The sequence below is a fragment of the Macrobrachium nipponense genome, chromosome 16, assembly GCF_015104395.2.
Source record: "Macrobrachium nipponense isolate FS-2020 chromosome 16, ASM1510439v2, whole genome shotgun sequence".
Lineage (NCBI taxonomy): Eukaryota > Metazoa > Arthropoda > Malacostraca > Decapoda > Palaemonidae > Macrobrachium > Macrobrachium nipponense.
Window position 1 is genome coordinate 50,904,445 of NC_087209.1, and position 13,570 is coordinate 50,918,014.

Sequence of the window (13,570 nt, forward strand, 5' to 3'; positions counted from 1 at the left end):
CCCAAAAACGACTCGAGCCGAGACGTGGCTCTGCTGGTGGGAGCGGCTGATCCTTCCCCGAGGTCGTTGTGCTGACGAATCAGCGCCATAACCTCGGCAAAGTTCCTCTGGATCTCGGAAGTCACAGCATCTTGCAGAGTAGGACCGTTAAGCCCTTCCCTTCGAACAAGAGCATATTCCGAGAACCTTCCCTCCTAAGAAGGGGGAACAGCGACAGCTCTCGGTCTTCTCCATCCACTTGCGCATATGTCCTGGCCGGTCCAAGAACCGTGCCTGGCACGTAGGGCGTCGTGGTGGGATCATGAGGGGCGCACCCCTCACGATCACTCCTCAATACCTCGCTCCTCCCGGTGTAACCCGAGGAGGTTGAAGGTACGGGAGAGGCAGACCTGACGCTCCCTCCTCGCTCGCTGGCAGAACCAGCAGGCTTGGAGAGCTGCAGGCGATCGTCAACCTGCGGTGGCGATCGAGCTGCAGGCCTGGTCGAACCGTCTCGCTGTGGAGAACGGCTGGACTGAGCACAGCGGCCCCGATCTCGAGTGTCAGAAGAGCTGGTGCTGGTTGCCGTACCCGATCGCTCTCACGAGAGCGACGGTCAGGCGACCTGCAGGCTCCACTGTCACAGTGAGACCGGTGCTTGTCCTCACGGCACGTCACGTCGCTGGTTCCAGCCGTGGCTGGCACCGGCGAACGGGGGGACCTCTTCCCAGCCTCAGCCAGTGGCCGGTCGTGGACCGTCACGTCATCCCGGGTAGCCAGCTGGTCGCCGCGAGAGCGAGAGCTGGTCTGGTGAAAGTCGTGTGAGCGGCTGTCACCAGTCTTCCGCTCCGTGCCGTGAACCTGACGCTGGAGCGGGCTCAGAGGTCTGGTTCCTTGGCTGACGGTCCGCTGGTAGGCGATCCGTACACTCCAGTACTCCCGCGAACGAGAGGCCGAGACGGACCCTGATGCAGTGGCAGAACCACTGACACCAGGCGAGGAAGTACCGGTGTTAGCCGGTACCCCTCTGGTCCCCGTAGTCTTCTTCCTTGCGGAAGAAGAGACGGGCCCCGACTACCCGAAGGAGTAGGAGGACCAGCGGAAGGAACCCTCCCGTCCCACCGAGGTGAGACGGGTCCCGAGAAGCTCCCGAGGGAGACTTCTTAGGAGGGAGGAGGCAACCTTCTTCTTCCTCGGCTGTGAAGCCTTAGAAGTCGAAGGGGAAGAGGCGGCAGCCGACGACGATGAAGAAGATGAAGGCGACGTTCCTCCTCTTCTTCGTCAGCTTCCTCAGGACAGACGTAAGATCTGCCATCCAGGGCGGAGCCGGGGCTGCTGTAGCCGAAGCCACAGGGCCTGGACGCACCTGTACAGACAGACCAAAGTCTGGGGTAGTACCACACCGAACAGGGACGACGTCAGGGCAGGTATGGGCATCTCAGGAACAGCAGGCACAGCCAGCACAGCATCGGCATGGACAGCCAGTGCAGCAACGGCAGGGACAGCCAGCGCAGCAACTGCACGGACAGTCAGTACAGAATCGGCAGGTACGGCAGGTAGCACCGGAAACACAGGAGGTGGAGCAGCAGCCAGCAACATCCTGGTACCGGCGGCAGGTCCAGGGGCGAGCTCTAGGGCAGCGGAAGGGTGGTCGCGGCAGCGCGGCAACCACGAGCGGCGGCGGCACTCCCCCCTCTCGGTACGGCGAACGGCACTTCACAGCGGCTGTAGGCAAGACTGTTACCACGTGAGGCGAGTACACCAGGTGAGGAGGGACGTCGTCACCTGGAGTCGATATCGTTGTCGTGGTCACCACTCCATGGGTGACCGCAGCAGGCCCAGACATAGAACCGCCGCCCCTGGACACTAGGCATGCCCTGCAAATCGAAGGATGCCCATACCTCACCAAGGTCCACCCTCGTGGCAATAGCACCTGCGGAAATAACAGTAGTAGTGATTAGTGGGGGGGAAGTCCCCTCGCGCGGGGGGGTGAGCCCCACACCGAATGAGCGGAAGACCCCGAATACAATTGTACATCGGGCACCGAGCGCCCTCCCCCGCGCTCGACGGATCAGGCGAGGAGAAGAACCCAGATAACCTCCCCCCCGAACGGGAAGGGCCATCTGTGGGAGCTAAGCGGGGGGGGGGGGGGGGGATTCTCGTTCCCCACCCCCGCACAGCACCCAAGTACCCAACAATAATAATAAGAGCCCGAGAGCAATCGTGCCCTCGCACGCAATGCAAGGGTTGGGCATAAGGATCAATTCCCTGACTGAGCGGAACTTGAACCAAAATAAATATTGATGCAATCAATAATAAAAGGAATAACATGAAAAAGAATCTTGCATTACGATTCACTTCACAATGAATAAGGGCTCGGAGCGAGCGCATTTGCGCCCTCGGTACAGAGCGCAAGGGTAAAAGGATCCATTCCCGATTATGAACGGAAACCTTGATCCATAATGAATGGATGCAATCAAAATATATATGAAAAATGAAAAAGAATACTGCGCTTGCGATTTCACTTCATACAAAATAAAAAGGGGAAGGATCAATTCCCGGGAAATAGCGGAAACATTGATCCAAGTAAATAATGCAATCTCAATAAAATATGAAAATGAAAAAGAACTGCACTTGCGATTTCACTTCATTCAAATAAAAAGGGGAAAGGATCAATTTCCGGGTAAGAGCAGAAACTGATCCAAAATGAGTATTGCTACAATCAAAATAAATATATGAAAATGAAAAAGAATACTGTACTTGCGATTCCACTTCCATACAGAATAAGTTTTCGTGCCGAGCGCATTTGCTCGGGAACGAGCATACAGGTCAAAAAAATATAATTGAAAAGGGCACTTACTTACGATTTTCATCTACACATTTCCAACCAAAATATAAGCTCGGAGCGAGCGCTCTCCCGCCCTCGGCACCGAGCATACACAATACGAGGATCATTTCTGGGAAAAATGAATTCCCGCACTTACGCCCTTCAGTCCCGGCACTCGGGTAATCGGAGGGCGTGGAGAACCAAGATCCTTTAATTCACAATTGAATTCAATGGAAATAAATATGAAATGATTGTACTTACAATTCAGTTTCACTAGATAAATAGAAAAAGAAAAACACAACCATGCGAAAGCAACGACAATGAAGCGGGCAGAGAGCGATGATACACGTCTACACGCCAGCAGGCCGAAAGCAAAAGTGATTTGTTTACCTCCCAGTCACGCGCGCGCACCTGTCGGACAAGCAGTTAACTACCGAACCCCTTGTTCGAAAGCTTACGACCTATCCAGCTGCCGCTAGTACCTTCCTATGGTAAAAGGACCGAAGGTTTGTATGCCGTGTCGGAACAATCGTGAATTATGGCACGACATTCATTATCCCATTGAAAACATCTAATGAAGGAGAACTAGACAACAAAACTTTAATTGATTCATCTATTACATAAGGTATATCTCGGAATTCTTCCATAACAAGATTTATAGCGACTTTATAATTGTCATAATTTATGTCATCATTTATAGAAAGATGACATAATCATTAGGGCATAGCCTGGCGAATAACTACAGAAGTAGGTTAACTTGGTTGCATCAAACAAACTTCCGCAAGCATTAATACAATTAGAAAACTGGGTAAGAAAATTCTTGAATTCCAGCTTGCCCTTGGAAGTACCATAAAAGATTTTGCACTCTAGCTTGGTAATTTTAACATCCATAGGAGGCTGAGAGGATGCACTATTAGCATTAGAAACCTTGGGCTGTGATACTCTCACTAAGGCTTTAATAATTTCCCTGCAATTATCAAACAAGGTTAAGGGTAAGATAATTATTGTCATCTTTATGAATCAACTCCTTCTTAACAGAAGTTGGTAACTTGGAAAAAACAATGTGGCTAAGAAGCTCCATGTAGTATCTTCCTCTAACAGGTCAATATTGTATTGCTTTAAGTCATGATTTATGGCACGACATTCATTAAAGTAAGTTCTTAACCCATCGAATGCAACATCAAATGAAGGAGAACTAGACAACAAAACTTTAAATGATTAATCTATTACATAAGGTATATATAGGAATTCTTCCGTAGGAAGATTTAGAGCAACTTCATAATTGTCATCATTTATAGAAAGATGACTTATAATCTTAAGGGCATAGCCCAACAAATAACTACGTAGGTAGGTTAACTGTACTCTGTTTTTTTCCATCTGTCCATCCGCCTCTGGTGTTTGCGCATGGTAACACTGTGTCCTGGGCTTTAAATAATATCCTATTTCGGATATTAACGGTGTAATTCGCCTATAGTAAATTATTAAAGCAATTTTCAGTTGCAAATGTACACCAAGATATCCTTTTATTTACCTAAAACTTACACATAGCGTAACTATTTAAAGCCCAGGACGCAGTGTTACCATGCGCGACCACCACAGTTGGATGGACAGATGGAAAAAACAGAGTATAAGCTTCATCAGACAAACGTCCGCAAGCATCAATACAATGAGATAACTGGGTAAGAAAATTCTTGAATTCCAGCTTGTAATAGGAAGTACCATCAAAGATTTTGCACTATTAGCTACAGTTGTGGAACCCGCAACTTTCCTTAACAATAAGGTAAGCTCATCAAGAACGGAGTCATTTTAATCCACTTGGGAGGTGATTTCAGACATTTTACTTAACTCCTCACTTTCCTCATCACAGAGGGCATACAACCCTAATATGCTCTCATCCATCTCCTGGACCTTACTTAAGTGCTTTAGAATTGTAGCCTTTCTAACCTTGAAATGAATCTTAAGGTCACCATCATCTAATTCCTTAAGTTTCTTCAGGCTTCCTTCCTTCTTCCTAGCTTAAACCCATTTTTATATGGGGTCGCCGTTGTGAATGAGTCGTCTCCATCGATTTCTGTCCTGTACCTCGTTCTCATTTATACCTTTTAATACCATATCTTCTCCTACACAAATACGCCATCTCTTTCTTGGTCTTCCCTTCTTCCTTCTACCCCGCACTTCCATTGCCATTGTATGTCTTCCAACATGATGTTCCTCCCTTCGTAAGCCTCATACCTAGCTCGCTTCTTTACCAGTGGGAGTAATTTAACTCCAATGTCAGACATCATCAACTACTATGAGATTCAGGGCCTCTGTAACACGGTTTTTTAGACTTTGCTCCTTATCAAAGCATTGGATGTAGCTGAAAGTTGACTTATGTATATTTTACAACCACACACAAATTTTGTCAGCATTATCAATAACCTAAACCTGATGGTTTTAATTTTTATAGAGTAAGAATTATCTAGCCGACGCCATGGCCAATGATTATGAGCCAAGAGTCGAAAAACATTCATTACGTAAGCAAGGTAAACACTTTTTGACGAAATGTTCACCTTGTTCCATCGGCTCTGAAACCCAAAGACTTTATGAATGGCGGAACGATACATAGAAGTGGGTGGGGTATCTGTGCTAGCGTAGTAATACTACTGTAGCAGTAGTGCCGCAACAGTTTAGCAGTAATATACATGAATTAAATGTTTAGGCCAACTGCTGGGATCCTTGAGGAGCATTTAGCACTTCTTACAACTACTCGAGAAATTAGTTTTTATAGCCAGAAGTTAAATTTTCTAATCCAACAATGCCCATGATAGCCTTCAGTGTTATCCTGAATTATAACGAGGCCAAAGTGGGTGGAGCCTCATGAAGTCATCATTCTGACGATCATTATTGGTGAAGGTTTAAAGCCAAAATACGGTACCGGCTTTTTTTTTTTTTTTTTTTTTTCAGTAAATAGGTAGATAGCCAATAAATAAAAATTAATTGACATCGGATATAGCAGTTATCAAATCAAGCTTGTCTACTATGTTTTTGAAAATTACAACTATTTCCTACATCTTGTCAATCCGATTGTGACCTATAAAGTAGACTGTAATTTCTTAGTTAACTTAATTTGGGAGTTAGACTAATAATCGAAGTGTTTTTGTATTTATTAACATATTTTGTTGGTTTGTTCATTATGACAATTATCAGTGGAGAGGTTTCAGAGTTCATAAAGGTGTGCTGCTTTGCTTGTATTTAAATTTGTATGTCATTGTTGCCAGAGGTATAGCCTTCATTACGTATAGCCAATCATCCGTCGAGAAAGAGGGAAGAAAGTCTGTCATAAGTTACGTAACGAGTGCGTTCGAAACCTTTTCTCTGAGTAAGTTGGCCCGTCTTCAAAAAAAGTCACTTTTACATTATTAGTACCAAATTTATTCAACCTACATATTGCAGAATACAATCAAAATTTATGTGTAGATATAATGTGTATTCTGAATAAGCGTTATATTTATAAACTGCATAGATAAAAGTTATTGCGAAAAAACCGTGTTACAGAGGCCCCGAATCTCATAGTAATCAGCTAAGGATACATATAGGCTATACAGTGCACAGCAGAACGACCCCTACAATGATCTGTTCAATTAGCTCACTAACCATGGGTGATAACTAGAACCAACTGCACAGCACAACTACTTAGCCACCTTAGCTTCACATACTGCAATTGCAAGGCAGATTTCTGATAGAATAAGAAAATAAATAGGTTAGGTAAGCTTGTAGCCTAAGTCCAATATCAGAAAACAAGCCCAACTCCAACTCAGAAGCAAAACACAACAAACAAATCCCGTTCAGTAGGAGCGATCACACAACACGTTACCTCCACCATCGACTTTACGGTGAAAGTAATTCCTTACCCGCCCTACAGACTGTCAAACATGTATGACCAACATGTTTGTTCATACACTGCCATAGACTGATAATATGCATGATCAAACGTCAGTACATTTCATTGAGGCGTGGAGGCATGAGCAAAAGGAAAGCTTGTATAGCTATTCTGCTGGCGCTTGCCAGCGAAGAAGTCGACGATAAAAACAAAAAGAGACGATTGTGGATGAAAGAGTGGTACAAGAAGAGATGTGAACTGTCTCATCAATGCCTGTTAAATGAGCTACTGGTATCATCACCTGAAGACTATAGAAATTACCTTCGAATGGACCACGACACATTTATGAACCTGCTGACGATGGTTTCACCAATAATTGAGAAAAAGACAACACAACTCAGAGATGCTATACCAGCAAGTCAACGATTGTTATGTACTCTCCGATTTCTTGCAACTGGAGATTCCTTCCAAGATCTGAAGTTTGCGTGCTGCATCTCTCCTCAGAGTCTTGGTAACATTGTGATAGAGACGTGTGATGCTATAGTGTCATCACTAAAAGATGTAATAAAGGTAAGGTAAAAAAAACAAATTGATGAATGCTTATTTTATCATTTGCTCTTTTACAGTTGTAGGAAGCAGCTTATGAAATTAAAATAATATTTACCACAGGTGTAAGCAAATGTCATTGCATATCAGAGAGAGAGAGAGAAAGAGAGAGAGAGGGAGAGTTTAAACAAAAATATAACAGTACTGTTTACCGGTATATACATAAAAACATAGTGTATGTAATTAATTACATGAATGTATGAGAAATAAATTTCACATTATGTAGGCTACTTATATTTCAGTTACTGGTACTAGTCATATTAACTAAATTGTGGATCATTTAATAGATCCTCTATGGACCTATGTTCCTTGACAACAGGATGAGTGATTATTCTTACAGTGTTCATATGATCTGATTTTTGTACTGATCGTAAGAGTTGTGGTTCATTAATTTTCACCGAGTTCATGTTGAGTCTCCCGAGTCGGCCCTCATATAATATATCATTAATAGCTTTTCTAGCGTAAATTTGCTGGATTTCTTCTAATTTTTTAAATTCCTCTGCCCAGCTCTGTCCTAATGGATCCACACCCTCGTCCTTTTCAAGGTGCTTACAAGCTAACTCTAGTAATTCTATTTTTTTCCCCTCAGCAGCAACTTTTCTTTTCTTTGTGGATTTTTGTGTGTCACATCCAGAGGTCCCTGGTACCTAGAAAACACGGGGAATGGTTGAAAGTGAATTATTACATTATATATTGTGATAAACATAATATAAAATCTTAACATTACAGACAAATGTGTCTTGTGTCAAGAAATTAACTAAAGCACGGGTTTTCACTCTCGGGTTTCTGACAAGGACGGATCTAGGGGGATGCATCCTCCCACTGGTCCAAAAAAAAAATTGTACTAAAGACCGACCCAAACTAAGCTTAATTAAACAGTCAGTGAGGATGTGATCCCCCTGCCCTCAAGCAAAAAAAATAAAAAAATAATATATATGCTATATATATATATATATATATATATATATATATATATATATATATATATATATATTTAGAGATTTTGTTTGTGAATAAAAACAAAATATATATATAAATGGAAGATTTTCCTCCCCCCACCCCCCACCCCCCTCCCCCCTCCCACAAAAAAAAATTCTGGATCCGTCCCTGGTTCGTGAACCCCCAGGGATTCACAACATTTCCATTGGCATTTAGATGACTGATGAAAAAAAATATCTAAAAGTTAATTCTGCAGAGAAAGAGAGAGAAAAAAAGGGCCGAATTGTGTGTGTGTTCCTTTGATGATATCTTTAGTAGTATCATTCTATAATGAATTTGTAACCAAATTAACATTTAAGGGTATTATTTGGAAGATATTTATGTATCCTATTAATATTCACAGATACTAGAGAGCGAGGAGGAATGGATGTCAGTGTCTGAAGAGTTTGATCGGAAATGGGACTTTCCTCACTACCTCGGAGCTATTGATGGAAAACATGTTAAAATTACAAAGCCATATAACTCTGGTTCTTACTACTATAATTATAAAGGTACATTTAGTGTAGTTTTAATGGCTATAGTTAATGCCAAATGTCAGTTCCTTATGGTACATATAGGAACAAATGGAAGAGTCTCAGATGGGGGTGTTTATGGAAACACAAGATTTAGTCAGGACTTAACAGAGGATAAACTACACATTCCTGCACCAAGCCCTCTACCAGGAACAACTGATCCTGTTCCTTATGTTTTAATAGGGGATGATGCGTTCCCTCTGTTGGAGAATATCATGAAGCCATATAGTCATGCCAATCTTACTAAAGAACAACAGATATACAATTATAGGGTGTCACGAGCCAGAAATGTAGTGGAAAGGACCTTTGGCATGTTGTCATCTAGGTTTCGTATTTTACACTCGACAATCAATCTATCCCCAACTAAAGTGTCCAAAATAATCCTTGCATGTTGCTACTTGCATAATTATATGAGTGGAGATGGAGAACAATATGTAGAAAGTATCAGTAGAAGGCAGCTCATTCCTTTTGAACCAACTGTTCAACAGTCTTCATTGTCAGCCAAGGATGTACGCAATAAGTATTGTCAGTATTTCAATGGCCCAGGATGGATGCCCTAGCAAGTATGTAGGATCACATGGATGTTATAGCTGAACTAGAATTTATATAGCTTGATTACATATTGTTTAGGGTAGCTGTGCATTATGTTCGCGTACATGGTACTCTTGTGCTTTACAAATCTAGCAAATTAGCTAAACATAGGTAATTATTTGTGCATTGTTGTAGACATACTGACAGTACATATATAATACATTCACGAACTCTAATACACTGGAAGCTACATTAATAATTATGTAGACCGCAACCATGATTTATTTATTTTCATTATTTGATGTACTATCATTAAGATATGTGATTCTCTACACTGACAATTACCATTATCTCTTGATAACATCAGGTTTATCAGATATAAATTGATACTACTTGGATATACTGAAAGTTGTATCTCTATCTACAGAGTGTACAAAAAACTACCTAAATATATATACATTGCATTAAATGTGTTTGAATATTTCCTCACCTCTTCATCAATGTCTATTGTACTGTCAGTATGTCTACAACAATGCACCGAAAAACCATAAGGAGGGTACATACATGTCTTCAGTTGCAGCACCAGATTTCTCACTTTGAACCACCTTTTTTAATTCTCTCCTGTAGCTAGTACGAAGAGAGTTAATTTTCTTTGGTATCATATCCTTGGTGGCATTTGGGATGTGTTCTCTCAATTTATCAAGCAATTTTTGCTGACACTTTGCCTTTAGTGTCCTATTTTTGTATTCCTCACTTTTAACCTTCCAAAGACATGGAAATGATTGATAGAGTTCAATGAACTCTATCCAAAATTCTTGGTTATCTTGTGTGTTCGCCATGGTTGATGGTGACCAAATGAGCATGTATGATCAAACACCACTACAGACTCGTCAAGCATGCTGGTCAAACGTCTTGTTGGACAAGCTAGCTTCAAACTGCTTGTTCAATCCTTCAAACAAGCCTCTACATTCTCAAATTGGATTGTCCAACGCCAATTTGATCATACATGTATGATAGTCTGTAGGGCGCTTTATGTAAAAGACCGATGGTTTGTATAACGTGTCAGAACAAAATAAAAAATAAGCCAAATTATGTCTGTTATCATAAACTTAATATCATAAATTTACGAAAAATTCTCCAAGTCGAGTCGCTAGCTAATGGCCGTGAGCAGCCGTAAACAGATGTAAACAAACCATCATACAGTAAGTTGAAGTGTCAGATGGCTTGCAGTGCTTTTGGCCAAATATTTATTGAAAAATGGCCCAAACATAGGCCAAATGCTGAAAACTTCGAGTTTTTTCCTTTAAATAGAAATGCCCCAAAATACATAGATTCAATAAAGATTATTACATGAAATATAACTTACCTCAGTTTATTAATGATTACAGGAACATTGTTAAGTCTGCCTGTTCTTCCAAACTCTGCTTTGATGTAGATGCACCTACAGCTGTGCTGCCATAGGAATAAAGAACTTCTGACTTGAAATTGTTTAACATTCTTGCTGTAATGTATAAATCTTTGCAGCAGATTGAATTTTCGAGATGTGCTCTGATTCTAATGATTGCATCTAGAAGATCAAGTTGCATTCTATTTCTAGGTTTTGTTTTAACTGCAGTAGCAAGAGAAAATATTCGTTCCACCACAGCATTACTTGCTGGTGTGACCAAATAAATTAAGTGCATAAGTTGCCAACTCCTTGAAGTTCTGATGGTGATAAATACCAAGCCAAAATCTGACTGTATCTTCTGGTATTTCATTATTTTCGAAAACATTTTCCAGTCTCCAATCTGTTAGGGTAATTTTCCTGTACTGTTGTTCAATTTCATCAAGATTATTCTGAGCTAAATGCAACATAGGTAAATCTGAAAAAGTACCCTTTCTTGTTTGGCTTAATACTGTAGCAGGATTTAGTAATGCAAGATTTTTGAACATTTTAGTTGCATCACACAACCTAGAATTCAGTTGGTTAATAGCGTCAACAATAAACAACCGACATCTTTTTTTAATGTCAAGGACTTTTTTTTCTTCTTCTACAGCATGCTGTCTCACCTTGAACTCATTTAGATGTCTATCAATTTCTTGATTAAATTTGGCTCCATAATCAATTTTATCAATGACTTTTTCAGTACCATCATAATTGTAAATTCTGTTGCAAAGAGTTTTTCTGAGTAATTCTAATTCATTAGATAGTTTATTTGGATCTGTGTTAATGGCCTGAAACATTGCATTTACAGCTTCAAAATCTCTTATAATGGGTGTTGCAAACACAAAATATAAATAATTAATTTTATCATATAGCATTTCTTTTAATAATCTAACTTTGCACTTTGTATTTGCCAGACCAGTATTTTCTGATGCTGCAAAATAAGCCTTCAGTTCTTCCCAGTTTAGCAAAATATTCAGCATCACTTTCCCTTTAACAAGCCACCTAGTTTTAGAAGCTTTCTGAAAAGGCATGGGTGCTTGGTAGCTACATTCAGTTTCAGAATGTTGATTTAATGTCTCAAATAGAGATTTGTATTCTTCTCTATGTAAGTTACTATTCGAGAACCAAAGTGGTATCTCGCTTATGAGGAATCCAAGGCTGCCTGGAAGTATTTCAAAAGCATGCTGAATGCATAAAGCTAATGAATGGCACACACACTTCATTTGTGTGCAGTTTGGAGCAACATCCTTGATTCGAGTCCAAACAGAATTTTTAGATCCAATCATAGAAGCAGCTCCATCGCTTGCAAATCCTATACAATTTTCAAGGTTCATATCATATTCACACAACTTAATCTTTAGTAGCTCAAAAAGAGATTCTGCTGTTGCGGAAGATACAGGAAGCATGCCTAAAAAAGCAGTTTTGATGCCTACATTTTCAGAGAAGTACCTCGCCACTATACACAAGTGTTTCAGTATTCCAATATCTGTTGATTCATCTATGAGCAATACGAATTTCTTGTCCTTTATATCGTCTTTCAAATCTTCCTGGAATGTTGCACTTACTACGTTTTTTATTATCTGAGTGCATTTAGTACGATGCAGTCTTATATTTTCTAAAACACTTCCTTTTTCAAGATCTTTAATTACATCACTCAAATGATCAATGGCCATTACTGAACAGTGACAAGTAACTGATACTGCCAATTTTATTTCTGCTTTTTTAACCTCTTCTTCTGACGCTGATACTGTAGCTTTCTTTGTGACAAAAGAAGCAAGACTACTTTGATTCAAATCAGCTATCTTAGATTTGTGCTTGGAGGAAGCTTCATGTTGAGCAAAATTGTAGAGTTTACTTTTCACTGAACAATGACAGATTTTACAGAAAGCATCTTCACTATTTCCTGGTGCTTTTTGCAACCACACATACTTCTTTTCCCATTCCTTCTTGTACTTTCGATCACTGTCGTAAGAAGCCTTCCACTTCGGCATATTTAAAACAAGCGTTAGGCGCACACACAACTGTTAAATCATGAAATCACAGTCATTAGAATAATTAGATGCGTCACCAAAGGGTATATCATAACTACTACGTTTCTCGGGCAAGGATGCAAAGCAAAGCAACGATTACAAGTATGTTCGGTTCGGGAGTTCGGTTAGTTTTATACCCGTCTAGGCCGCCTCATACTCGTACGACTGAGTTTGTTGCTCACACTCTCAGTGCAACAAAGTGTTTTCCTATTACATTCTTTATAGAGTAAAAAGCAATATTTTTGTTAGTAAAGAGAATATTATTACGGATTCATTATATGAATTATGAAAACATCAAAAAAGGCCAAAAAATGGCCAGATAACAAATATGGCCAAATGGAAAATTTCATGGCCAAACGTCTTCCAAAAAGGCCAAATTTCTCGTTTTTGGCCATAAAATGGCCAAAATGGCAACCCTTATACAGTCTACTGGAATACTGTATACAAAATAACTTTAAAATATCTCTGTCAGTACGTGTTATATTAAATTTTTTATACCCTAAAAACCCTTTTAAAGGGACACTTTTCATAGTCGCTTTGTGCTGTATAGTGTGACATCATTATCGGCGGAGTAATACCCATTGGAAGTAGATCCTCATAAATATATTCCTTTAAAATTGGAAAGAATCCCGATATTAAGGATAATTGGGCAGCTATCGATATCGCAAAACCCTTTACGTAATCTGATTATAAAATACTACCAAGAAAATATTGCCCCTAAGTAAACAGAGTCGAAATTTATGAGCATCGTAACTTTCGTAAGTCAAGTACGTCTGGAAATTATAACGAGCAGACCGC

At 40.6% G+C, this 13,570-nt stretch overlaps 1 protein-coding gene across 1 annotated transcript; it reads left to right on the top strand.

The window, feature by feature from the left end:
* The first annotated feature begins 6,770 nt into the window (after positions 1 to 6,770).
* On the top strand, positions 6,771 to 10,777 carry LOC135195335 (putative nuclease HARBI1). Its single transcript, XM_064221593.1, has 3 exons — positions 6,771 to 7,238; positions 8,617 to 9,305; positions 10,705 to 10,777. The coding sequence occupies exons 1-3, from the start codon at positions 6,771 to 6,773 to the stop codon at positions 10,775 to 10,777; spliced, it is 1,230 nt and encodes a 409-aa protein (XP_064077663.1).
* The last annotated feature ends 2,793 nt before the right edge of the window (positions 10,778 to 13,570 follow it).

Bases quoted from the DNA above. Each gene is read 5' to 3' on its own strand.
- LOC135195335 (XM_064221593.1), top strand. From the start codon at position 6,771: ATGATCAAACGTCAGTACATTTCATTGAGGCGTGGAGGCATGAGCAAA. The intron at 7,239-8,616 runs GTAAGGTAAAAA...TAATATTCACAG, and splicing joins CACTAAAAGATGTAATAAAG to ATACTAGAGAGCGAGGAGGA. The intron at 9,306-10,704 runs GTATTGTCAGTA...TAATGATTACAG, and splicing joins GCCAAGGATGTACGCAATAA to GAACATTGTTAAGTCTGCCT.